The sequence below is a fragment of the Crocuta crocuta genome, unplaced genomic scaffold (assembly GCF_008692635.1).
Source record: "Crocuta crocuta isolate KB4526 unplaced genomic scaffold, BGI_CrCroc_1.0 scaffold290, whole genome shotgun sequence".
In the NCBI taxonomy this organism is placed as follows: domain Eukaryota; kingdom Metazoa; phylum Chordata; class Mammalia; order Carnivora; family Hyaenidae; genus Crocuta; species Crocuta crocuta.
This window is the reverse complement of record NW_027527429.1, coordinates 2701160-2727867: the sequence shown is the minus strand read 5'-3', so window position 1 is coordinate 2727867 and position 26708 is coordinate 2701160. Positions and strand designations below refer to the sequence as shown.

The 26708-nt window shown below is 60.6% G+C and overlaps 2 protein-coding genes across 2 annotated transcripts in view; both read left to right on the top strand.

Moving 5' to 3' along the window:
• SCLY (selenocysteine lyase) overlaps window positions 1-1787 on the top strand; it is a 50165-nt gene extending 48378 nt beyond the window's left edge. The window contains exon 13 of the mRNA XM_077758378.1: window positions 915-1787. Within this exon, the coding sequence (XP_077614504.1) occupies window positions 915-1086 (172 nt within the window). The 3' untranslated portion in view covers window positions 1087-1787. The remainder of the gene's footprint in view (window positions 1-914) is intronic.
• Window positions 1788-3043: 1256 nt separating this feature from the next.
• ESPNL (espin like) overlaps window positions 3044-26708 on the top strand; it is a 25470-nt gene continuing 1805 nt past the window's right edge. Inside the window, 7 exon segments of the mRNA XM_077758368.1 lie at window positions 3044-3337; window positions 4659-4849; window positions 6463-6649; window positions 8490-8672; window positions 17020-17151; window positions 23528-23636; window positions 24576-24867. Coding sequence (XP_077614494.1) covers window positions 3044-3337; window positions 4659-4849; window positions 6463-6649; window positions 8490-8672; window positions 17020-17151; window positions 23528-23636; window positions 24576-24867 — 1388 coding nt within the window.

Genomic DNA, 26708 nt, shown 5'->3' with positions numbered 1-26708 from the left:
GGGGCCACTGCCTGAGGGCAGGTGCGGCCCGGGGCTGCGTGTGGCAGCCGGAGTGGCTGTCAGAGCAGTGAGGCCGCCAGTCTGAGTGCATCAGGAGGGCGCAGGGGGCTGCCCCTTACCACGTGCTCCGGTGGCCTCGGCTCACAGAGTGCTCACCACAGCGCTCCGGGAACGATCTGAGCGACCCAGTTCCCAGTCAAGGAAACTGAGGTAGCCCCAGGATGAGGGGGAGGGGAGTGAAGAGAGTGAGGAGCAGCTGGCAGCTTGGCAGGGAAGGGACATGTGCCAATGTGGCCCCGTGAGGGCAGGCGGGGAAGGGGTGGAGGCAGACACTCACTGCCCGTGTGGGAGGTCAGGGTGCCCTCCAGGGGTGCCCTGCTGGGACAGGAAGTGATGTCACCCACCCGGGGAGGGCAGGGCAGTCACCCCTTCCGCACAGCCCTGTGCACGAGGGGTGTTTATCTGGACGGCTTTTAGGGCACCTTTGTGACAGGGACTCCTGGGCCTGTGTGGGGGGCGGCCCGTGGGCCCCGAACAGTGAGCCCTGCTGGGAGCTGGGACTGGGAGGGCCCCAGAGCCGCCCAGCGAGTTGTTTCTAAAGTCTGAAAATGCTGGTGGGGCCTCCGGTGCCAGAGCCTAGGGGTGGGGGGCTGTGGAAACACAGGCCACAGGTGCGCCCCCACCTCTCCCCAGAGACCCGCCCCCCACCCTGCATCCCAGGCGCCCGCCTCCCCAGGGCCCAGGGCCATGCGGGAGTCGGAGCCGCAGCAGTCCGCCCAGAGGCACCCGGCAGAGGGGGGCGGCCCTGCACAGCCCCAAGTTGGGGAGCTGGCCGAGCACAGAAGGGACAGGGTCCCTCCCCGAGCCCCCAGGAGAGCCCCTCCTCTGGCGGCTGACACCCCCTCCCCCCCCAGGCCGTCCCCGGTGCTGCTGAGCTGCGGCCTCCCCCTCGACGTGGCCAGGAACGCGCTCCGGCTGAGCGTGGGCCGCAGCACCAGCACGGCCGAGGTGGACCTCGTGGTGCAGGACCTGAAGCAGGCGGTGGCCCGGCTGGAGCGCCTGCCCGACGCCGGGGCCACCTCGTAGGAAGCCCTCCCGCGGGGTCTGCGGGACAGCTGTCTCCCTGACGCGGGCAGGTCTTCACGGTGTCCACAGTGCCTGACGCGGTGACTGGACGGGGTGTGTGTGTGTGCACGCGCGCGTATGCATGTGTGTATGTGTGTGCGTGCTTGTGTATATGCATGTGTGTGTGCACGCCCGTGTACGCATGTGTGTGTACACGTGTGTGTCCGTGTGTGTATATGCATGTGTGTGCACATGTGCGTGTGTATATGCATGTGTGTGCACGTGTGCGTGTGTATATGCGTGTGTGCACGTGCACATGTGTGCATCTGTGTGTGCACGCTTGTGTATATGCATGTGTGTGCACGGGTGCGTGTGTACATGCATGTGTGTGCACGTGTGTGTGTGTATATGCGTGTGTGTGTGCGCGCATGCGAGGGCTGCAGGCCTCCCCACTGTCCTGAGTCAGGCCGACCCCACAGGTGCCCATATACCCAGGACACAAACGCCCGTGTGGGACTGTCACTGTCACTGCCGCCCAGTGGCAGTTTCAAGTGGAGACGCGTCAGTGCCCCTGTGGAAATGGGGTGAGCCGCTTTTATCTGGCAGATTAATCCTAGTATTTATGAGCGATTGTCGGCCACTGTCATGACAATAGGAAACCTGATTTTTGCTGCAGTCCCCGACATGCTTGCCCAGCTGTCGTCTGCCCGTGTGCCTGCCCCNTCCCCGCCCCCTCTGTCCCTCACACAGCCCTCCCGGCCACTGCACCCCTCCCCACCCCTCCCTGCCCCTCCCTGCACACAGCCGCCAGGCCCTGCAGGCAGGCTCTTCCTTTTGGTCGGTTACTCAGGGTTTGGAGAGCGGCTGGGCTCGGGGTACTGGCTCACCCCTGAGGTGGGCGTCAGTCCACCCCAGCTCGGCCTGCGAAGGGTTCTCTTACTGTCACGAGTGCTTTGTGGCGTCCTGGTGCCCCTTGGCGCTCATGGAGACTTAGCATAGGAGTGATTTTTTAACTGAATAAATGATTTTAACGTGTGGCTTTAAGGTGCAAAGAGTCATGTGATGACATTGAGGAAACAGTTGTCGGACATTAAGTGAACTAATAAAACGTTTCAATGCTTGTATTAGAGGCTCCGTGGTGTGTCTAGCAGGTGCTTTCTCTGGGGTGCACAGCGTGTCTGAGCCAGCCGCGGAGGCGGAGTCAGAGGGCTGGGCACCCTGTGACTAGGCTTCAGCCTAAGAAATTCAGCTTGAGGTTGTGTCTCTGGGAGCCCTTAGAAGCAGGTCACTGAAGCTGGCATCCCGCTGCCCCTGGGCAGAGGCCTTGGTGACCCCAGTTTGCCCAGCAAAAAGTGAAGGGCGTCCGGCCCCACTGAAGAGAGCAGTGTGGGGAAGACGCGTGGCAGCTCTGAAAACATGCCCTGCGGGACTTCAGAGGCAGCGAGAGACTCGGTCACTGTGGTTGGGGAGTGGGCCGAGCTGTGGGCCCTGAGACCCTCGCTCCCCTGGGAGGCCTTCCTGCCCAGTGTCAGGGCCCCGTGCCCATTGCTGGCTCTGCAAAGCTGCTGCGCCCCGAGGTTCCTGGAGGAATCGACCAAAGGGAAGGCCAGCTGAGGGCCCTCGGCCCCCTGGGTGAGGACGTGGCCAGAACACTTAGACTGTAGCCCATGTGCTGGGAAGTTGCCTGGAGAAGGGTCTCTGCCCTCCATGAGAGGAGTCTCTCAGGTGGCCCCCCCCAACTCCGGCCAGCATGACCTCAGGCTGCTGCCCAGACTCGAGGCAGCGGATGCTGGGAAGCCCAGCCCCTTCTTGGAAGGACACGTGCAGCGGTGCACACGCCCCAGAGGCGGGAAGTCCACCTCAGCAGACACAGCGCGCCACGGCTCCTTAGCGCTTGCTCCGAAGGGGGACCGGCCACGGTCCAGCCGCAGGATNCGTGCGTGAGCCGCTGAGAGCCGCCGGGTGGCCAGGCCGGAGGATGGAGGAGCAGCGGGCGCTTGCAGCCGCCAAGGACGGGGACCTGGCCACCCTGAAGCTGCTGTTGGAGGCCGGCGCCCTGGGCCCGGGCATCGTGGACGCCCTGGGGGCCGGCCTGGTGCACCACGCCACCCGGGCCGGCCACCTGGCCTGCGTCAAGTTCCTGGTGCAGGAGGCCAAGCTGCCCGGCAGCCAGCGGGCCCACAACGGGGCCACGCCGGTGCACGACGCCGCGGCCACGGGCAGCCTGGCTGAGCTGCGCTGGCTGGTACGCGACGGAGGCTGTGGCCTGCAGGTGAGCGGGACGGCGGCCGGGCTGGGGCCAGCGTCCACGTGGATTGGGGGAGGCAGGAGCTGTGGACCTGGAGGCGCAGGGCTTTGGGCTCCCCCGGGCACCGCAGCCCTGCGTGGGTTGTGTTTCAGGGACTCGCCGTGCAAGCCCCACAGTCCCTGCCCCACGCCCACCTCACCCCAAACCGGCACAAAGCCCTTGTAAGCCAAGGCCACCTCCTAAGCCACCTCATGTTCCCTGGGGCTGCTCGCGCAGAGCGGCCGCACTCTCCCCACGCCTACCTCCACGCCGGGGCACCTGGCCTCCACACGAGCGAGCTTGGCCTCCACAGCTGAGTGCCTGGCCTCCACATGAGGGAGCCTGGGCCTCCACACCTGAGCACCTGCCTCTATACCAGGGTGCCTGGCCTCCACGCAGGGGGACCTGGCCTCCACAGCTGGGTGCCTGGCCTTGGCAGTGGGGGGCTTGCCAGGGTCCTCAGGCCTGGCCCATGGGGCCTGTTCCCACAGGGTCTAGAAAGCAGTCTGTAAAGAAGTGCGGTGAGCAGGGCCTCAGGAGCTGTGGGCACCGGCTTGGACAACCGGGGACCTTGGTGGGTGATGGCAGAAGCCCTGCTGTGTGGGGGTGGGGGGTGGGCCAAGAGCCCTCGTGGTGAGAAGGAGGGTCTCCGTGTCTCCTCCCTGTCCCCGCCAGCCGGTGTCCCTTTGTGCAGCCGGGGGACTGGGAGGCCAGTGAGCAAGCTCCGATAGGGCACGAGGGCGCCCTCCCTCGGTCACGCTGTCCCGGGACAGGGCAGACTCACCCGTCACAGCCGAGTGTGCCGCGGCCTCTGTACCACCGTCCCCATCAGATCTCCCCCCAACCCGAGGGGCCGTGGAGGGGGGGCATCTCCACTTCTGGGCCTCGGGGGACACAGCTCACCGGTGTGTGGGCACTTGTGGTGAGAATGCTTCCGGCCGCGAGGCCCCAGGGTGGCAGGTGGGTGCCCGGCACGGGTAGGGGACAGGCAGCAGGCCACAGCGCCTGACGTGGACATGGCTGGGCCTGCGGGAGCCCTTCTCGCGGCTGCGAGCCGAGTGCAGAGAGGCCCGGGTGCAGCGGGGTCCCGGGTTTGGACCCGTCCTCGCCCTGCCTCCCCCTGCCTCCTCCCCACCACCTCGCCCTGCTTCCTCCTCCGCCTCCCCCCTCCGGTAGGTGGGCTGGCCCAGCCGGCAGGGAGGGCATGGCACGGGCTCGCAGGGCAGGCGGTCGCTGGGGGGTGCCGCCCCAGGGGGTGGGGCGAGTCCGGCCCGCCACCGCTCACGGCCCCTCTGTGCCCCTGCAGGACCAAGATGACGCGGGGGTGTCCCCGCTGCACCTGGCCGCCCGCTTCGCGCACCCTGTGCTGGTGCAGTGGCTGCTCCGGGAGGGCCACGCAGCCACGCTGGAGACGCGGGAGGGGGCCCTGCCTCTGCACCACGCGGCCGTCAGCGGGGACCTGACCTGCCTGAAGCTCCTGGCCGCCGCCCATAGCAGGTGAGGGGCCAGGGCGCTGCCTGTCCGGCCTCTGAGGAGGCGGCGCCCTGGGGTTAGAGGGGGATGGGCCTGTCACCTGCGGGTGGCAGGCACAGTATGTGCAGCAGCGGGGAGGGCCAAGTGTGGAGCCCGAGCAGGGGCGGAGGTGGAGGAGGCTTGGGGACAGGCAACAGGGAAGGACCCTGACCCTGCAGGTGCCGGGCCGGGCACAGCGGGCACACTCGGGCACGTTCTTGCGGTGGGGGGGCAGCGGGGACGGCCAGGAAGTGCCATGTGGTGTCCAGACAGCTCCCGCTCTGCCTCAGGGCCACCCTGGGGCCTGGGTTCCCCCAGCTGGGAAGGTGGGGGACTCTCAAGTCACCTGTAAGGGAGCATAGGCCCGACAGAGCTCGCAGGAGGGTGCCAAGGCCGCCATCAGGTCACCACAGGTTGTCCGGCCACACTGTCCCATCCTCACACCACGAACCCCTCCGGGACAGCCAGTCCCGTCTCGGTGGCCCTGTGCCCCTTGCGCGAGTTGCCGGGTGGGCGAGCTGGGTGTGGCAGGGGCGGCACCGTCCCCTCCTCTTCGTGAGTGCTCTCCAGTCTTTGCCCCACACAAAGGATGCTGGGGGCACGGTGATGGGCCACCTAGGGGTGCCACGCCCATGGCCTGCCCACCACCCATTCCCAGGGCTGCTGTCCAGCAACTGTGGGAGTTCACGTCCGCCCCACACCTGACCTGGCCTTTGTCCCCCGGGGCCACCTACCTCTGGCCGTGCCTCGTCTCCTCAGGGGCCTCTTGTGGGAGTGGCTGGCCTTTCCGCTGCCCCATGCGTGTGCCCTGGAAGCCCTGGCACAGCCCAGCGGCGTTCTCTTCCTTGGTCTCCCGATCCCAGCGCCTCGGCAAAGGTCTCAGGGACTTGCTTCTACAGACACTCTGGGCGCCGCGGGCCTGGCCGGCCTCACAGTGTCTCAGACTCACCGTATTTAAAGTAGTTTCTACCGCTGAAAACCTGGAGATTTCACATTAAAACACACTAGTGTGCGTGCAGTGTCTCCCGCCCGAGGCTCCCGTTCCCACCGGCACTGCACGGGAGCCAGAGGTGAAGGCTGCAGCACCAGGGGACCGGCGGGCTGTGGGTCAGGGACTGCCCCTCCCCATAGCATTTCACTAGGGGCCAGGGGCTCAGCGGGCCCTGTAGCAGCGCAGAGGCAGAGGCCCTGGGGGCGCCTGCGCCGGGGCCTGGAATTTGGATGCCAGGCCCTGGGCACGTTTTGCAGGGCAGGGCCTGGGCTACCGAGGTTCGATGAGCTGCCTGCTGCAGGCCCCACTGGGCTGTTCACCCCTAAGGAGGGGCCCCACCAGCAAGCCCAGCGCTGCGAACAGATGAACAGCTTCATGGGGAGCGCAGTGCGCACAGCTGGATTCCAGGATTCCAGTGGTGGGGGAGGGGCGCCACCGGTGCCCTTGGGCAGTGCACAACCCGCACAACCCCACAGGTGGGGCTTGGGCACAAACAGGCCGGTCAAGTGTGCGGCCTCCCCTCCCCTTGATCTGGGGCTTCGGCCGGGGCAGCCCCTGCTTCCTGCAACCCCCAACCACATGCTCTGAACCTCACCTTCCCCCGTAGCGGCGTGAACCGGCGGACACGCAGCGGGGCCTCCCCGCTCTACCTGGCCTGCCAGGAGGGCCACCTGCACCTGGCGCAGTTCCTGGTGAAGGACTGTGGTGCCGACGTACACCTGCGCGCCCTCGACGGCATGAGCGCGCTGCACGCTGCCGCCGCCCGTGGCCACTACTCGCTTGTCGTCTGGCTGGTAAGGGGGCACCGGGGGCGTCGATGGAGGAGGTCCGGGAAGGCCGGCACCTGCTTCTTCCTTGGCCCCACAGTCACCCCCAAGCAAGCAGGGCCTGGCCGGGGCGGGGCCCCACTTCTCTGGGCCTGTCTGCCCACAGGAAAACTGGGGATGCACAGGGTTGTCGGGGATCAGATGTCCCCGGCCATCGCTCGAGCCCCACTGTGTGCACTCAGGGAGTGCAGCCCGGAGCCCCCAGCTCTGACTGGAGCGCCCCCCCCCCCCCAGGAGCCCTGGGGGCCCTGAAGCCAGCACTGGGTGACAGCAGTTCCCCACCCTGCCCATCCGGCCACTTGTGTCGGCTGTGCTCTTCCCCTCTGGCCCCATGGAAGGAAGCCCTGAGACCCCCAGCGAGGCCCAGCTTGGGGGCAGGGGTGCCATTTTCCAGGATGTGCCTTCGCCACAGAAAAACAGACCAGGCGAGGTCTCTGGGGTCCTCAAGGGTTCAACACAGAGGCCCGCTGGGGTCTCAGAGCGGGGGGTCTCCCTGAGGAGGGACAGGAGGTGGGCCCAAAAGGGAGGTGGCTGGGCAAGGGGTGGCACCCAGAGCGAGGAGGGGGCCTGGCATGTAGTGCAAGTTGGGGATGAGCCTGACTTGGCGGTGGAGCGAGCTGGGAAAGGCACAGGCCCCGAGAGGACCAGGACTCTTTCCTGAGGGACCTGGGAGCCACCGAGGGACTTTGAGCCAGTGTGACCGCATCCCTGAAGGTCACGATGGCCACCGGTGGAGAGGACAGCCCTCCCTGACTCAGGAGCTCCCTCGCTTCCCACGGGGCCTCCGCTCCAGGCTCGCCCTCCAGCAGGCTGGCCTCACTCCCCCAGCCACTTCCACGTGCCTGCCTGCCCCCCCCCCACCTCCCTTTGCCACTCTCCCTCTGAGGCTGGCGCTCGGCCCCGAGGCGCCTGGCAGGGGCGTGTCCCTGGGCCGTGTCCCCGCGGCAGCCCCCGTCCCACAGCTATTCCTGCCTCCCAGGCGAGAGCCCTGCAGCCCCGCCCTGACCTCCCTGGGGGACGTGTCCTCAGGCCCCGTCTCCCGCGGGTCTGACCCTAGCTACGTGCCTGCCCCGCACCTGGGTTCCTGACCTGAGTCCTGGCTGTCTGGCCTCGGGGCCGTGCACGAGCAGGTGCTGAGCACTGGGAGCTGAGCCACGGGGCTTTGCTGGGGCAGAAGCAGCATCTGGAGGCAGTGGCGGCAGGGGGGCAGGAGGGATGAGTGTCCACCCAGCCCCAGGGAGCACCGGGGCTCATCGCAGGGAAGGAGCAGCGGGGCCCTGGGCTCTCAGGCCCAGAAAGGCCTTTCCAGGCGGCCCCCTGCCGCCCCCTCCCAGCAGCCTCTACCCTGGCTCACCCTCTCCAGGGCTGGGCAGCCCCTCCCCTGGGCTCTGTTCCCGGCTCACCGTCCGCTTCCTGGTGGACGCGGTTGACCGTTGGATCGGCCGGTGGTGCCCATGGCTGCAGGCGGCAGCCGGACTAGACGTCCTCGCTGTCCCTCCCACACAGAAGCAGCAAAGGCCACTGACTGGGATCAGCCGCCCGGCCCACCAGGCTGCATCTTCTCCTGGTGTGGTCAGAGTCGGCCACACGCAAGGCAGGAAGAGGGGGAACGGGGCGACGCCACACCCACCAGCCCCTTCCGTCAGGAGGGCAGAATCTGCCTAGAAGAGCCCCTCGCGTTTCCCCGGCAGCAGCGCGGGTCACGGGGCTGTCCCTGGGGCCTCGGGGCAGAGGGCTCCCTCCTGGCTCCCTCCCCTCCCTGGGAGTGGTCACCTGCTCAGCTGGTCCCCCCCCTCACCTTCCCCAGGTCACGTTCACCGACATTGGCCTGACGGCCCGGGACAACGAGGGGGCCACGGCCCTCCACTTCGCAGCGCGAGGCGGCCACACACCCATTCTAGACCGGCTCCTGCTGATGGGCGCCCCCCTCGTGACAGACTCCTGGGGTGGGACCCCCCTCCACGACGCGGCAGAGAACGGGCAGTTGGAGGTAATACAGGCCATGTGGGAGGCCACCCGGTAGAGCCCAGGGGCTGCCTACCTAAGTTACTCAGCCCTGCAGGGGAGGCGTCCTGATTCCCATCTTACAGACAGGTAAAGTGAGGCTCGGAGGACAGTCACTGCCCAGGATCCACACTCTGATCTAACTGGGATCAAAATCCACGCTGTCCCCTCCGTGCGTACGCTCCCCTCCCTTCCCATGCATGGAAACTGGTGTGTGGCGTCCTGGGGTTCATGCTCCGCCCGGGACAGCCCTTGGCCATGAGCTCTGGGAGCCGGGCTGAGCAGGGTGCGAGGTTAGCCCTTGTGCTATTATCCAGTAAAAATCTTGGGGACTCACATGGCCCGGTCCCTAGGAAACGGACACCTAGAGGCCTGGAGTAGGAAGGGGTGATGTTTAAATACTTAGGACCCAGGGGCGCCTGCATGTGCCTCAGTCAGTTAAGCATCCGGGTCTTGATCTCGGCTCAGATCACAGTCTCAAGGTTTGTGAGTTCGAACCCCACTGCTTGGGATTCTCTGTCCCTCTCGCTCTGCCCCTCCCCTGCTTGTGTGCTGTTTTTCTCTCAAAATAAATAAATAAACTTTAAAAATAAATAAATAGGGGCACCTGGGGGGCTCAGCTGGCTAAGCGTCCGACTTCGGCTCAGGTCATGATCTCACGGTTCATGAGTTTGAGTCCGTGTCGGGCTCTGCTGACAGCTTGAAGCCTGGAGCTGCTTCGCATTCTGTGTCGCCCTCTCTCTCTGCCCCTCCCCTGCTCGTGCTCTGTCTGTCTCTCAAAAATAAATACACATTTAAAAAAATGTTTTTAAATAAATAAATATCTAAGGCCCTATGTCGAGAAGAGACCCAGCCACCGGCCCGTGGCCCCAGCACAGGCACCACCCACACACGGACCTCACGTAAAGTCACAGCCAGAGAATATCTAAGAGCAGAACAAAGCTTTCCCCTCCACCCGCCCCGCCCCGCCCCACACAGGGGTCTCCAAAGGGGGACCACCCCCCACAGGCCCCAGGGCCCAGCCCGCCGCAGCCGTGAGCAGGGTGCCAGGCAGGGCTAGTGCGGGGGCGAGGGAGGCTTTATTGAGGTGCAGCTGAGTACCCCCTCTGGGGTCTACACTTCTGGACAGCTGTTCCCAGCCGGAAGCCAAAGTGTTCCTGGGGCCCAGGTGGCCCGATGGAAAAGAAACTGCCGCAAGCGAGAGTCACGGGAAGACACTCGTTCCTTTTAAAAAACACAAAGGAGACCCCATCCCAGCCCACGGCCCCACCGTGAACATTGTCTTTCTCTCCCTCTGACTCTCCACTCCTCCCCTCGCTCCACCCCAGCCACCCTCCGTCTCTCCTCCTTCAGGCCACCACTCAGCCCTGCAGGCTGGCCCCCAGCTCCGTCAGCCCCAGTTTCCATCCCAGGGAGGTGACAGCGGGTGGGAGGGCAGGGGGCGCCTCGGGCGGGGCCAGAAGAGTCCTCACGTGCAGGCAGGCAGGCCCGGGAGAAGAGGGTGGCTCTTCTCCCCTCTCCCCTCACGTAGCACACACCACAGACCGCTACGTGACCACAGCAGTGTCCGAGGAGGTGAGGGGACCGAGGAGCCCTGAGCCCAGCTGGTGCGGTGCGGCCCAGAAAGGCCCGTGGCGGTGGCTTCCTTTGGACGAAACGCTCTACACGAGCCCAAGAAGTTGAACAGACGAGTCAAGGGTCCGAGAGAACAGATTTCCTTTCCGTCTCTTCCTTATGGAAATTCTAAACTCACAAAGGTGGGCGGGATCAGCATCTTGCCCTTCTGGGTACTGGTCCTTCTCAGCCCCGCCCCCTCCCGCAGTGTTAGTTAAGAGCAAACCAGAGATGCCACAGTGTTTTATTGAGAAATAAGAAAGGAGGGAGGGAGGGAGGGAGGGAGGAAGGAAGGAAGGAAAGACCTTAGCAAACATCTCCTAGAGATTTGTTTATCACGGCCTCACACCACTATCACACCTAAAAATAATCCAGAGTAAGGTGCTACCGTCACCTCACCTTCACGTGCTGATACCTTCCAACATCCACTCCCGGACCGAATTGTAATCGGGGGCTGAACAAGAGCCACGCCCTGTAGATTTGTCTGTTGAGTCTCTTAATCCATAAACAGTTCCAGAAACACCCTTCGTCCAGGAAACAGAGGATAATGCTTCATCTCCCTCGAAACTTTAAAACAAATGCTTATTTTATAATAGTTCAGAATGATTTTAGATTCCTAGAAGGGTTGAGACATTAACACAGACAGAGACTCCCCACAGACTCACATCCGTTTCCCCCATCATTAGCAACTTAGTTTGCATGGTGTATTTGTCACAGTTAATGAACCAGCGTTGATACAATCTTACTAAACAAAGTCCATACTTCATTCAGATCTCCTTAGCTTTTACCTAATGTCCTTTTGCTACTCCGGAATTACCCCCAAGATCCCATACTACATTAAAAAAATTTTTTTTAATGTTTATATTTGAGAGAGAAAGTGACAGAGCAGGAGCGGGGGAGGGCCAGAGAGGGAGCCACAGGATCCAAAGCAGCTCCCGGCTCTGAGCTGTGAGGACAGAGCCCGACACGGGGCTCGAACCCACACACCAGGAGATCGTGACCTGAGCCGAAGCCAAATGCTTAACTGACTGAGCCCCCAGGGTGTCCCCTTATACTACATTTAGTCTTTACATCTCCTTAGGCTCTTCAGCTGGGACAGGTCCCCCCTCGCGCCCCCTCCCTGCCCCCCATTTTTTGTTTGTCTGTTTTGAGAGAGAAAGAGAAAGAATTATAAGCAGGCTCCACTCCCAGCAAGGAGCGCAGTTCCAGGCTCGAACTCACGACTGTGAGATCACAACCTGAGCTGAAATCGAGTCGGATGCTTAGCTTGACTGAGCCACTCGGGTGCCCCGTTCCTGCTGATTTTAAAACCAAAACCTCAGAATAAAGAGCTGGTGTCCTAGCAGCTTCCAAAGGGGAGCAATGATTGTTTGGCTTTTCTTTTTTTTTTTTTTTTTGGTTTTTCTATATCACATTCTTTATTCTTTGAATGGTTTGAATCATACTTGCTCTTTTAACTGAGCTAAAAAATATAAAACATAGAACTTACCCCCTAACGGTCTCTAGGCATACAGTGGAGTGATGTAACTATATGCACACTGTTGTACAGCAGATCTCTGGGTTGTCTTCTCTCAAAACTGAAACCCCGTCCCCATCGAACGTCTCTCCACTCCCCTCCCTCAGCCCCCGGCATCCGCCTTGTGATTTTCTGTCCCTAGGAGTGTGGCTATTCTAGGGGTGTCATATGAGCGGAATCATACAGTATTTATCCTTTTGTGACTGGGTTGTTTGACTCAGCAGAACATCCTTAAGTTTCATCCGTGTTGGAGCACGGGACAGAATTTCCTTCCCTTTTAAGGGTGAGTGATATTCTGTTGTGTGGAAGGGCCGCATTGCCTCTATTCATTCATCATACAGTGGGCACTCGGATTGCTTCTACCTCTTGGCTTTTGTGAATGATGCTGCAGTGGAAGTGGGTGTACAGATAGCTCTTCAAGACCTTGCTTTCTACTTCGATGACTCTTAAACCAACCTTGCATTCCTGGAGCAAACTCCACCTGATTGTGGTATCTCATCTCTCTTATATGTAGCCAGATTTAATTTGCTAACATTTAGTTTGGGATTTTAGACGCAGTGTATCGTGCTAGCACACTGGTTCTCGAAGGTGTCTGCGCCCTGAGAATCTCCAGGACAGGCTGGGAATATCCTAACACCTGGACCCCACTCGCGCGGACATCCTGATTTAATTGGTTCTAGGTGGAGCCCCCAGGTAGCAGGACTTTTTAAAGAACCCCAGGTGATTCTAAGGTACAATTTCAAGAACAATCTGTGCGATTAACATTAGCTGAGCTAATCTAGGAAGAATTCGTAGAGACGATGGTTCTTACTGCGGTGATTTGAACGTGGGAAGGAGCAGGGTTTCTGGCGAGCGAGAGGGCTAGACAGGGCCAGACTGCTAGAACAGAGAGCGGGGGCTCAGTGCATCCGGAGGCTTGTGGGGTCTCGAGAGGGGGGCACCTTCAGGAAGTTGCCAGTAGAGGGGGTGTGGTTGGGGCTTTGGCGTTGAGGTTGACAAGGAAACCGCAGAAGACGGGTGTAAATAAGGTTCCCTCGAGGTTTAGAAAAGTGGTTCTAACTCTCTGGTAGTTCTCTACCTAACGTAAAGTTGCTGCCAATTCAAGCAGGGAGCTTCCCGGGTATCGTAGGGGCCCCTGAAGGCATCCCGAGCACGATGGCCTCAGTCGACTTTCTGCACCTGTGAGAGGTTAACCGGTCAGAGCCTCTGATGGTCGCCCGTTCGCTCTCCTTCATTCAGATACTCCCTCATCCAACACATAGGGATGAGCACCTGCTTAGCATGTGACCAAGGAGGATTTGGTTCTCCACAGGGCAGCACCCTCTGTGGTGGGTGTTGGAAATTTAAGGTGATCAAGGTGCTCTTGTGGTGGAGGGGACCCTAGGGACCCTGCTATTCACCAGGCAAGCCTGCACAACATGACAAGTCTCATGCCCCACACAACTTTCCAATGGCTCTGACACCCGTGTAGGTGGAAAACCTGTTTATAATTACTTGAGCTTTGAACCCAACTCAAGTATGTGTAATTTTCTAAGCTTGGAATCTACATGCAAATATGTGTGTACACACACACACCAGTACTTCCCATAGTTTTAGTACCCATAGACCTGCCCAAGAATGGTCCCACTGTGCATGTTGAGGGCAGATAGTATTTTGTTTTATTTAGCACTTGACTAAGAACTCCTCGCTCTCTGGGAAAATGGTATTGCCGATGGCAATGGCAGGCCTGATGTTTGAGCCTCCGCAGTCGGAAATGTGACTATAGAATCTGCACTGATTCACATATGGGACATTAGAGGATGACTTTTAAGAGCGCCTGTAATCGTGGTGCTCATTCAACTATAAAATGAGACTGTCAAAGACGTTTATTTCACTCGTTAATTAATAAGAAAACAAGTAATTCATATAGCCAGTAATAAACAAACAAATATTTCACAAGTAAGGAATGATGGAGTGAGTTTACAAATAGACAAATAGATGTAAAACCAGTCAGTATTGATAGGGAAATAGTCAGCTGCATTCCACTGGACACATTTTGCATTTTGCCTTTCTCTGGACAAGAGTCATTTATAATATGAACATTTTTTTTTTTTACAACTTGCAGAGTAGTTGGCTCTAAGGCAGTGAACAAAAGGCAGAAATAACCACAAGAGCGTCCTAAGCAGGACACACAGTAATCTGTTTTGTCCATTTCAATGGTCTTTCTCAATTTTTTGTGATACCGACATCAGACTTTGTGTTTGGTGCAGTCGTGCCCAAATATTCACATAGTAAAATGCATGTCTTTAAAATTATAAATTATTTTTTTCTTCTCTATATTAAAATGTAATAGTAATTATTTTAATATATATTAACAGTTATTATTAATAAAATGTTATAGTTATTAAATGTTTATAAAATATAATAAATATTATATTTAAACAAATATAATAATCATTANGGAGCTCGTGTTAGAATAGTGAATGGGGGATTAGAAAATATTTGTAACCAAAAGGGGGTATTGGGGCTGACGACATGGAGGACCCTGGGCTAACTTCTCCTTGAGGTCTCTTCTGGCCCTGCACCATCCTGTGATGCTCCTCCATCCAGTGCCGAGGAAGACCGTGGGGTCTCAGCGCCATTGCTGTGAACCCAGGCTGCCCCGCTCCCCAGCACTGTGGCCTTGGGGAGGCTTCTTGTCNATTCAATTAATCAATTAATGTATAATGGCAGTAATCAACTTCACAGGGTGACACTGGGACTGAATCAGTGGTCCGCGTGTCACTCCAGAATGGTGTCTGGTGTGTGAGGTGCGTGCGAAGGGCTTGCTTCCCCATCCCTCAGGCAAAGCTTTCTCCACGAGGTGAGCACGATGGTCCCGGCAACCCCAGCTCCCTGGGGACAGACTTGAGCTTTTCAAGGCACAGCCTAGGGGCCATAAGGAAAGGAGCAAGAAAATTTGCACGGTGTGGATGCAGCTAGAATGTGATGGGGTCACCATTTTTAATGTGTTCTATTTCTGCAGTTTCAAAAACCCTGACATGATTGTTTTCCATTCAGTCAAGAATAATGGCTTACTTAAGCTTATCCACAAATTTACCGCTTTGTCATCTTCATTCTTCTGGCATCTGCAGCCTTCCATCTATGATCCCCGTCCTTCAGTCTGAAGCAGATGCCTCAGATGTTCCCTTAGTGTAGGTTTGTTGCTGGCCAATGCTTGGTTTTGTTTTGTTTGTGTGTTTGCCTGGAAACATCTTTATTCCAACATCAGTACTGAAGAATAGTTTTGCTGGGTATAGAATTGATAGAATTGTAGCTTGGTTGTTTCTGCTTATTTCTTTCGCTGCTTTGAAAACGTCATTCATTCATTGCCTTGTGGTTTCTACAAAAAAGTCAGCTGAGAGGGGCCATGGTTTTGAAGATAATCATTCTTTTTCTTGTCACTTTTAAGGTTTTCACTTTGTCTTTGGTTTTCTGCAATGGCACTACGGATATGACCTGACTTGGAATGCTTTTTATTTCTCCCACTTGGGATTGCTTGAGCGTCTTGAATTTGTGCTTTGGTGCTTCCTGAAGTCCCGTAAAATTCCCAGCCATTATCTCTTTAGGGACTTGTGCACCCATACTGTTTCTTATCTCTTTCTAGGATTGCTATTATACCTATTTCATTTAAGAAGATTTTTTAAGTTTATTTATTTTGAGAACGAGAGAAAAGAGAGGGAGCAGGGGAAGGGCAGAAAGAGAGGGAGAGAGAATCCCAAGCAAGCTCCATGCCACCAGCGTGAAGGGCAGCGTGAACTGTGAGATCATGACTTGAGCCAAAACCAAGAGTCAGACGCTCAACGACTGAGCCACTCAGGTGCCCCACATATATTTTAGACCCTCCTGTGTCACCTGGTGCTTTTGTTTGCATCTTTTTGTCTGTCTGTGCTGTGTCTGGATGGCTCCTTCTGTCCAATTTTCTGTTTACTAATCCTACAGCTTTGATTTTTAATGCAGTTATGGTTTCCATATTCCGACCTACTGATACTCATTTCTCAAATCCACCTCCTCACTTTTTATCATTTAAAATTCCATGCCTATGTTTTCAAGCTTGATTTTTATTCCCTTGAAATTAGGAAGCACTGTTGTGGTCTGTCTGTTAGTTGTTAACCAGGTCTTTGTGTGTCTGTTTCCTTGTCGGTTGGATCTTCTGGTTCTGGTCCTGGTGTCTTACTTCTTTGCGCTCCTGGTTTTGTCTGACTGTATGCTGGAGCTTATATTTGAAAAATAATTTGTAGGAGTCACGTGAGGCCTTGGAGGAGATCTTATTTCCTTCTGCCTGTCGAACACCCACCGGAATTGTGAGCCCAGGATCTCAGTCCACATTCCAGGCTTGATGTTCCCTGGACTACCAAGTGGCGGGAAGCAGAGGGCTGGCTGGCTTCTGGTTTACCTCTTCTATGAGGGTAGAGCCCTCACCTCTGGAAGCCCCTGAGCTTTGGCTGGTCTCCCTTGTCCCACGAGGCTGTCAAAAGAACCACTTAGGTCATAACCGTCTGTCCTGCGTCAGGGTGCTCTTAGGGCAAACAGTTCTGAGTGGTGAGTCGATCCCTCCAGATAGTCCACGTTTCCTGAACTCGCCTGGTCATTCCTCACGTCCTGCTTAACCACTTGATGCTTTAGGGAGATGACTTCTATTTAGCCCATGTTTTACATTGTCCTTGGGGACTTGTTTCTCCCTGATGCGATCTATCTGCCCACCCGTTTTGCTGCTGGCACAGCCGCCTCACAGATTTGCAGACTCAAATCTCTGTCATTCCTACCACCCCTGCTCACAAATCCGGCAGTAATTGGCCATCATTCTGTTTTTCTGTTTCTTCACCTGAAAATGATACACACCTCTGGGCGCTGTGGTATAAACAGACGCGGGTTCTGCACTGGGCACCCGGAGCGCGGACCACTGAGCCCTTGGCCAGTGCCTGACTGCAGACACCTCGGCTTCTGCCCGGGACCACGGCGTGCTGCTGCCTGGATGGGGCAGCTGTGGGTGGGGGGCGGGGGCTCAAGCCCTGTCCTTGCGGTGAAAGGCCGCAGGGCCTTGGGCAAGTCCCTCAGCTGTCGGCAGCCTCAGTTTCCCACCTGTGAGATGGGGCAGCATGGCACCTGCCCTGTGTTGCACATGGTGAATGCCATGGGTGCAGGCGGGTGGCCCCGCGGTCACACGTGCGCCCCCTCCCTGCAGTGCTGCCAGACTCTGGTCTCCCACCGCGTGGACCCTTCCCTGCGGGATGAAGATGGTTACACAGCGGCCGACCTGGCAGAGTACCACGGACACCAGGACTGTGCCCGCTTCCTGCGGGAGACGGCCCAGCCGGTAAGCCCCACGGTCTCCATCCGTCCTCGGGGGCCGGGGTGACGGGGCCCCGGCTGCCCTGATGGCCAAGCTAGAGACAAAGCTCATTGTGCACGCCATGCCGTTCCCGGGAAAAGGGGCCTGGGCAGGTCCGAGCCAGCGGCGGAAGTCGGCTAGCGGGGGCTGGGGCTNCTGTGACGGGCTGTGACAGGGCCATGACTGGGGCCACCCCAGGGCTGTGATGGGTCGGGACAGGGCCAGGGCAATGGCTGGGATCAGGGCTGGGCTTGTGGCTNTGAGGGTATGCCGGGGGCAGGAGCAGGTCCCTGGGTCCTTGGTGAGCGGATCCCGATGAGGTGGCCTCAGTGAGGTGCCAGCCCTGTGGCCGTCCAGAAGGCAGCAGGATCGGATGCGCGTGTGAGCGAGTGGGCAAACCCAGACGGTGGGTGGGGGGCGGACAAGCAGGTGGCTTGGAGTCAGCGGTGTGGTCCGCATGGAGTCTGGCCCCCTGGGTCCCTCCCTCCCGTCCCTCCCCCCTTCCAGGCCCAAGGCAGTTGCTGTGACAAACTGGTCCCCACCAGCCACAGCTTTTGCCAGTTTCCTTTAGCGGCCACCCTTTTAGAAGTTGTCCCTGGGATCACCTGGCCCCGTTTGCAGGTGAGAGCCCGAGGTCCACGGGGTGACCTGCCCCCCCAGCCAGGTGTCACCAGGCTGCTGCTGCGCCTATTTTCCCCTCAGGGGCACCCAGGACAGACCGAGGCACGGTGGCAGGCCCCCTGGCCCTGGGCCTGCGGGATGATCGTCACCCGGCCACTGCCAAGAGCCTCTTGTCACCGCCCCCTGGAGCCCCCACACAGGCTCGCTGCGGTTCGGGGCAGCACAGGTGCCCTGGTGTTGTGGTTTGAGAAACGAGAAATTACTGCCTGAAGTAATTTATTTACAGAACGATGTACGTAGTGAATAGTCCACCGTTACTGCTTGGTAGAAGGTTGTCTTTTGGGCTCAGCCTTGAGGAGTTGGTGGAGCTTGGGGGTCCTGGTGAGAGGAGGGGCTTCCCAGCCCACATCCAGGAATGTCCCTGGGTCCCTCCCAGCCCCTGTGTGGTCACGGGGCCACCCAGGAAGTGGAGATCAGGAGGTGGGGCGGGCGCTACATTGCTACCAGGGAGCAGGTGCCCCCTGGCCTCAGGGAGGGGTCTCTGGCCGTCCCCAGCCTGTCCTGGCAGCAACCCTGACCCCAGCCTTCCATCCCCAGGTGCCTGCACCCCTGCCAGACCCCCACCCCCCGGCCTCTTTGCCCAGCTTTGTTGGGGGTGGGGGGTTCTGGTGTCCCCTGACCTCCCTGGGCCTGGCTGGGGGCAGGGTGGGGGGTTTCTGGTGTCCCCTGACCTCCCCGGGCCGCAGAGCATCCCAGGCTGCTGGGAGTTCTTGCTGTCCTCGCCGTCTCCCTCGTATCACCATAGGATTCTAGACAGAGTTCTGGTCTCTCAGGGCCCCCAAACCAATCCGGCCTGTGGACGAGCAGTGCCCTGCTGGCCTTTGAGGTTCATTGCTGTGTCTGCAGGGCACTCAGGGAGCTTGTGGGACTCAGGCTTAGGACTGGAGCCTCCCTTCTGCATCTCTCAGCACCCAGGGCAGCAGGGGGTGCCAGTCCGTCGCCTGTGGCTGGCACCTCCCCCCTCCCAGGCCTCCTGCTGCACACTTGCAGGCTTGGCTCCACGGGAGGGCAGAGTGTCAGCTGTGTGCCCCCGGGCTGGGGAGGGGGGGCTGTGTGCCTAATGCAATATTGATGGAAATGCAATATCCAGAGGTCGCCGCACCGGCCTGTTCCCGTGCTGGGCTCAGGAGAGGTGGCGAAAGCCATCATCTTCTGCACAACGGGGCAGGCTGCACTTGCCCGGGGGAAGCCGTGAGTAGCCCCAGGAACAAGGCCAGGCCCTGCCCGCAGCTCAGGGAGGGCGGGCCCCGCCTCAGCCTGGCCCTGAGGCACCCCTCTGCACAGTGAGGGGCTGGGCCTCTCTGACCTCAGAGGGGCAGGGGCTCCAGGGGCTCCCGGGCTGGGCTCCCAGCTACAGGCCCGGGTTTGAGTGAGGTCCCGGCCAGGTGGCAACATTGAAGAAGAGTGGCCCCAGATGGCAAGCACGGCCCTCCAGAAGGGCGGGGAGAGCCCCCCAGCACCTCCCAGAGCACCTGGACTGTCCTGCTCGCCCCCAGCCCTGTGGCCTCTCCCTCGGGTTTGGGGGGGTCTTTCTGGCTGAGTAGTGCTGGAGAGTTCTGAGCATCTCCGAGCCTCAATGTTACCACCTGTAAAACAGGGTTGAAGAGCCTTGTGAAGGTGGAGGGGATGCACGGTGGGGGCTAAGTCCCTCCCCTAGGTCCAGAAGGACTCTAGGACCCTCTCATTTTAGCTGGGGAAACGGAGGCCCAGAGAGGGCAAGGGACTCCCCTGGGCGGCCTCCTCTCCAGGGCGGGGTGGGGCCTGGCTTTGCAGCCAGTAACTGAATCTCAGCCGTGGTGACCGGTGTCCGGCGCGCATCTGTGGGTCATGATTTTCTCAGCCCGGGTGCAACCCTGCTGCCCACGGCTGTCCTCTATGTATAATGCATGGCGGGCACAGCACTGCTCAGATCTCCCCAAAAACAGGGAACGCGCAGCAGGCCACGGGAAGGGGGCCGGCCCAGGCCCAGCCGACTGCCGCCCTCAGGGCGATCGCCCGGTCTGAGGGCCGTGGTGTCCAGCCCGCAGGACGCAGAGCTCGGGACCCAGCCCCTGTGCTCCTTCGGCTCCGAGCAGGTTTGGTTAGTCAGGACGCCGGTTCTCCCACCGCCCGGGAAACTGCATAGCAGACCCTGCGTGGTTCGAACTCCTCTCCGGGGTGACTATGGGGATGAGGTCGCAGCCCCACCGGTGCCGGGCCCTGCCAGGCCCCCTCCGCAGTTCCTCACCTTCCTGACTTACGGGCAGGGAAAGCCAGGCTCAGGGAGGGACTCCCCGGCGCTTCCCCTCGGGGAGGGGTAGAGCAGGATTCAGCCCTGAGGTCCCCCCGGCCTCAGGTGCCGCTCGGGGGCCAAAGTCCATTCCCCTGGGCCTCAAACCATCTTCCTGCCTCCCCTGTCGTCCCCCGCCGGTGGGGCCGCTGCGGCCCAAGCTGAGCCTGCACTCCGCGAGGGGAGGGAGATTCGTGCCCCTCACCTCTGAGAGCAGAGGGGCTGAGGGCTCCCAGGCAGGGGCAGGAAGCAGGGGGTGTCCTGGCCGGGCAGGGGCGCCCCCGGGGCTCAGCCGCCCTCTGTCAGGCCCACAGTGCCCGGTTCTCTAGCTGTGCCACAGGGTCTGGGGTCTGACCCGACCCTGCCTGCGGCTCGTAAGCCAGCGAGTGTCTGCGTCGTGGATGCTGCTAGAAGACCTGGGTCTCAGACCCCCTGCAGAGAGCAAGCATCATGTTTTATTGGGTCCCCTTCTCCCCCCACCAAGTCCCAGCATGATGTGACCTGGGCCCAGGTGGCTACTGTGCACCCAGGAGGGGTGTGTCACAGCTGGGGACCGCTGGGCCTGGGGGAGCAGCAGGATTGCTCTGGGTCTGTCCCCACAAATGCAGCCAGGCCTTCGCATCCTTGGAAGGAGGGTGAGAGGCCCAGCCGGCGCCAGGGCCCCCCCGCAGCCCCGGAGGCCCAGGCCCAGCCACCGGCTGCCGGTGTCCCTGGACCAGAGGAGCAGTGATTCGAGGGTGTCCCGGAGCAGGACTAGGGTCTCAAATAAGATTCTGATCCCAGCTCTCCCACATCCCTGCTCTGGGGCCTCCAGGAACCCCTTGCCCTCTCCGAGCCTGGTCCCCAGCTGTTCCCCGGGGCTGGGCCGGGGATGGAGCTGCCGTACCGGAGGGTTCCTCTGGGCAGCCTCTCCCTCCCATGTGGCCCGGGGATCGGAGGCTCGCCCACCACCCCGGAGGGTCCGCTCCCCCGCGCCGTGGAGGGTTGCGGTGCCTGGTAAGGGATCCCACAGCCGCCCCGAGCCCGCCTGGCCACCTGATACCTCCGCCTTCAAATATTAATGCGACACCTCCTGCACCCCCCGGGGGCGGCAGCTGCGACAGCCAGGGCAGCTGCAGCCCCGCGCTCAGCCCAGCCCCTGCCTGTGCGTCCCCCCCGGGCCGGGGGCCTGCGGACACTCCCCAGCCCACCGGGCGCGGGGCTCCTGGGCTCTCCGCACGGCTCCTGGAAGGACTGAGGTGTGAGGTGCGTGGTGGCCGGGCAGATGGGGTCCCAGGCCGTGTTCCTGCCGTGGCTTCGGGGCCCGCATGGGAGAGCGATGGCGCGCCTGGGGACACTTGGCAGCAGGTCAGGGGCTCTGAGGACATGGCCGAGCTGAGGTGGCCACCGAAGGTCGGTGCCTCCTTGCGGGGAGGTGGGATCGGGACGTGGACTGAGCAAGGGGACACTCAGAGTGACCCAGGGCCTTGCCCCAGCAGGACCGGCTGTATCACCTACAGGGCCAGTACACGATGAATTTGGGGATTCTTATTAAAAAATGATTAAGAATTTAATTTTTTTATTTAAAAAACTTTAACGTTTATTTATTTTTGAGAGAGAGAGACAAAGAATGAGCAGGGAAAGGGCAGAGAGAGACAGAGACACAGAATCCGAAGCAGGATTCTGAGCCGTCAGCACAGAGCCTGGCACGGGGCTCAAACCCACAAACCTTGAGACCATGACCTGAGCTGAAGTCAGATGCTTAACCGACTGAGCCCCCAGGTGCCGCCAAAATGATTAAGAATTTTAAGACAGAGACAGCAGAGCATCGAACGGAGCTGCGGCGTGGGTCACACCCTTCTGACACGGGTCCCGGCCACAGGCCACGCGGCCCACACGTGGGGCTGTTTTGAGCCATGTCCTCTGTCCTGCTCGGGGCTCTGCGCCCCCAGCCTGGGGGCGTGTCCGGCCTCTGCTGTCCGCTGGAAGGAGGGGTGAGGAGCTCTAGTCTGACGGCCACGGTGGGGTGCTCGCGGAGGGAGGTGCAGCCCTGGCCCGACCGGCCAGAGACGCCAGCCGGGGCAGTCAGGTGTGAGAAGGGCATCAGCGACACCGCCCGGAGCCCCGGAGTCTGGTGTCCAAGAGGCGGCGGCGGCCGGACTTCAACTTCAGCCAAAATGCGGCAAGTTTGACTCTGGTATCCTCCTGGCAGATTCCTCTGCTGCCTAAGGAGGGACACGCAGGGGCAAGGAGGTGAGCACTGGCCCCCTGCTGGCACCCCTGCACTGTTAGAGCAGCCTGCACACCCCATGCCTCCCGCTGGCTAGTAGGCGGGCCCAGAAGTCTCTGGGGAGACAGCTCCCGGGCAGAGGCTCTTTCTGGCCGCCCACCCATCGGTGCTGGGGGTGGGGAGGTGGCCAGAGGCAGGTCTGTGTCTCGCCCCGGACACGAGGCAGCGTACAGAGGTGAGTTTGGGGTGCCCCTGCGGTGTCGGGCCTGGGGTTCCCCAACCATCAAGCTCCCTGGGGCTGAACCTGGTGATCTCTGTTTCTAAGTGGCCTGGACGTGGCCCCGCTGCTCTGAGGCGTGGCTGCAGCCACACAGCCCCTGCTTGTGGGTCTGAGAAGTGTCCCAAGTGCCTCGTGGTTTCCCTCTGTGCCCGCTGGCCGGGACCCTGCTATCCTCTGCGAGGGGTGCCCTTCCAGGGCCTTTGTCTCAGTACAGAAGTCCAGGACGCTCAGGGAGGGGGGGTGCGTGTGCACAAGCGTGTGTGTGCATGTGTGCACGTGTATGTGTATGTGTGCGTGCATGCATGTGTGTCACGTACATGTATATGTATACATTATGCGTGCACGTGTACTCGCATGTGTATGTATGAGTGTGCATGGGTGCAGGTGTGTGCATGTGTATAGACATGCATGTATGCGTGTGTGCGTGTGTGTACACATGTGTGTGATTGTGTGCACACGTGCACAGGTGCAGGTATGTGCATGCATGTCTCATAAGGCCGGAGGGAGGTAAGCACAGGCTGGACACGCGGCCCTAACCCAGCACCTGGAGCTGCAGGGCTAAGCTGCTTCCGGGGAAAGGCTGAGCCAGGCCTCTAGATGGGGGGGTTCACGTGGTGGTGGTGGTGGTGGTGGTGGCCGCATGGGCGGGCACGGTGAGTGACGGCACCGAGACAAGTACGTGGGGCGTGTGAGGAGTCCTGGTCACCGGGCCTGGGGGGGTGGACAGACACGGGAGGACAGAGCCTCACCCCTGCACCCTGAACCCTCTCCAAGCCCTGTTCCAAGATGCACATCTCTCCCCACCCCCCACCCCACACCCTGAGGGAGCCTGGGCCACAGCCAGCCTGACTGACGCCCCCTCCACCCGGCCCAAGTGAAGGCTCCCCGGGGCCCCCTGCTGACCAGGTCCGTCCACCCCCAGGTGCCGCTCCTGATGACGCCACCGCCACCACCGTTTCCCCCGCCACCGCTGTCGGCTGCGAGGCACTCCCCGGAGGATGGGATGAGGGGCTCGGGCCTCAGGAGCCCCAGCTGTGAGTACACGTCTCCAGGAGAGGCTGGCCTGGGCCACACGTGCGGGGAGTGGGCGCCCCCAGCCTCGCCTCTGAGGCCCTTTGAGGGGTGGGTTGGGAACATCGACTCCAGGGAGCTGGGCCCACGGGACATTCAGGACGGGGCCGGGTCCTCCCTGCCGCCACCCAGCCCCCAGCTCCGCTTCTTTAAAGGGAGGATGCGCATTTTCCATAGTGGGCTCTTAAAAGCGCAATGACCTGGCCCCTGCGCAGCCCCCCGGGGTCCGTCCGCGAGCTCTGGGCCCCCAGGGCCTGGATGCGCTGCCTGTGTGATCTTGGGTGGCCTCATTCCCTCTCTGGGCTTCGGCTTGTCCAGAGAGAGGTAAATCTCAGAGGTCAGGTCCCTGGGGCCCAGGCCCCTTCTGGATCTGCTGCTGTTGGTCGGAGCCCCCAGCAGGTGGAATATTCACGACTAGCGGGGGCAGGCCACCGGCTGGCGGGGGTTAGGGCCCTGCTATCAAAACATGCAATGAACAGCACGAGAAATCCCAGCAGGCCCCGTATGCATGCGGGTAAGGACGGCTTCATGAAGCGGGTTGTGTTCTGTAGTCGCACAGGAGTGTGTGTGTGTGTGTGTGTGTGTGTGTGTGTGTGTGTGCGTGTGAGATGCAGGGCCTGTTTCTCACGCAGGCTGTGGCCCTGGCCAGTGTGTTGGCATGCTTTGGGAGGGGCGGCGAGAGGAGAGGTCTGACGGGGCTGCATTAGGTCCTCAGACCACCCGGCCCCCTGCCCGCCCCCCGCTCCTCCAGGGGCAGGGCCGGGGAGAAAACGCAGCTTCTCCGACTGCCCAGGCTTGGAAATACCAGCTCTGCCCCAGCTGCAGGGCGCCCTGCCCCCCCCCCCCTCCCCGCCTGCTCGGGAAGCCCCTTGACTCTTCTTCCCTTCCCCCTGCAATAGTGTCTCCCAGCCCAGCCTGGCCTGGCCAGCATGACCGGCCTCTCCCGAGGGAGCAGACGACCTACTCTGCGCCCCCAAGCATCCCCACCAGCGCCACCACTTTCCCCGAGGTACGCCTCCGCCGCCCCCCTCTCCCAAGGCCCCCAGCCAACCCTCAAAGCTCTCCTGGCCTCTCCTCAGTCTTCTGTGCGGCCCAGCCAGGTCACTTCTGGGGCCGAGATGCCATTGTCCACGAGGGGGTGGGGCCCCCACCCTCAGCGGCTCCCGCCCAGCCCAGGACCCTCTGGAGGAGGCCAGCTCCTCTCCCACCTTTTCCTTCCGGGCATGAGGCCGTTATAAATCCAACCCAGCCCTTCCTTGAATGGGTCCCAGGAACACTGCTGCCCCGTGCTGCCTATCTTGGAAAGTTACAGTGCACATAGCACATTAAAGGTTCTGACAAGGGGCGCCTGCGTGGCTCTGTCGGTTGAGTGTCCGGCTTCGGCTCAGGTCATGATCTCGCAGTTTGTGGGCTTGAGCCCCGCGTCGGGCTCTGTGCTGACAGCTCAGAGCCTGGAGCTTGCTTCACATTCTGCGTCTCCCTCCGTCTCTGACCCTCCCCTGCTCATGCTCTGTCTCTCTCTGTCTCAAAAATAAATTATAAAAAATTTTAAAAAATAATGATAAAGGCTCTGACAAGTACTGCAGTTCAGAATTGGCCACCACACTTTCTCTATGTAACTGTTCTCCAAATGAGTTTGCCCATCCGCATGGCAACCTCTTCTCTGCCATGTATAGAAGGAGGGGAGAATCTCGAGGTTGCCTCTCTCAGCCAGAGATTGCCCCACCCACATACCTGGATACTACAGCCGACACGGGGAGAGGGGGGTGTCGCTGCCCTCAGAAGTCAGTGCTTACCNTGTGGGGTCTGAGCCCACGCCTCGACCTGGGCGCCCCACTGCGTGTCCCGCTGTGGCCCCCACTCCCTCCTCTGCCAGCAATGAAGCGGAACCAGATCAGGGAGCTGGGGACCCCCACCGGGTTAGGGGTGTTCCACGTGTTCCTTTGTCCAACCGTTTTTACCCCACCTCTGCCTCGTGCGGGTCCTGTTCTAGGCAGTGAGGGGGACCAGCCCTGCCCTCCCGCCCTTATGTTCCAGCGGGGAAGACAGGGTGACTGGGCGCCTGACAGGGTGTGGGGGGTGGGGGGAGCAGGGAGGGTGTCATGGAAAGAGGTAGAGCCTTGGGAAGGGGAGCGACTATTCCATATCCGGGTGCTCAAGGGCAGCTTGTCTGGGGAGGTGACCCTGAGCAGGGGCCAGAAAGAAATGAGAGAGGGGCCCTGTGAGAATTTGGGATAAGTGATTCTAAGCAGAGAGAACAGGTGCAAAGGTCCTGAGGCCTGAAGAGGCTGCCCAAGGGAGGACCAGGGGAAGGCTGGACCTTCTGAGTGCAGTGAAGGAGGTGTGAGGTCAGAGGTGAGGTCAGAGAGGGACCGGCGGCCGATATTCTAGGACGGCTCACTGTCAGGCCTCTGGGGAGCCTCTGGCAATCTGAGCAGAGAAGCCGTGATCTGGCTTGGATGGCAGCGGGCTCCCCTGCCGGTTCTGTGCGGGTAGTTCCCGCGTCTTACCGGGAGGGATTCGGTTTTGTCCGAATGACCCGTGCAGGCCCTGCTCCGTGCCCGGGGCCTGCTGGGCCGGGCGGTCAGGACTCGGGCACAGAGCACTGCCCGGGACCGGACAACCCCAGGCCCCTGGGCAACGAGGTGGCGGTTCAGGCCCCTCACCTGTGACACGGTGCTCCTCCCTTGGGGGTCCTGAGCTGTGATGAGGATGGCACAGAGCCCAGAGGGGGCCAGCTCGGGGGTCCCTGAGTGTCTGTCCGACTGGCTGTGAGCACTGGGGGCAGGGCAGCCAGCCGGAGAGCCCAGAGCAGGGACCCAGCCCCGCCCCCCAGCCACAGAAGGCTCTGGAGCTTAGAGGGCGGGCGGCAGGGTCTGAGACAGACCCTTTGGATTAAATGCCAAGGAGTCGAGATTAGGATGTGGGCGTGGCAGAGCAGAGGCGCCCCTTTCTGAGGGCAAAGACAGGGGTGCCCACAGGGCAGAGTGGCCGCCCTGAGCCTGACTCAGGGCTGGGCCTGGCCAGCCTCC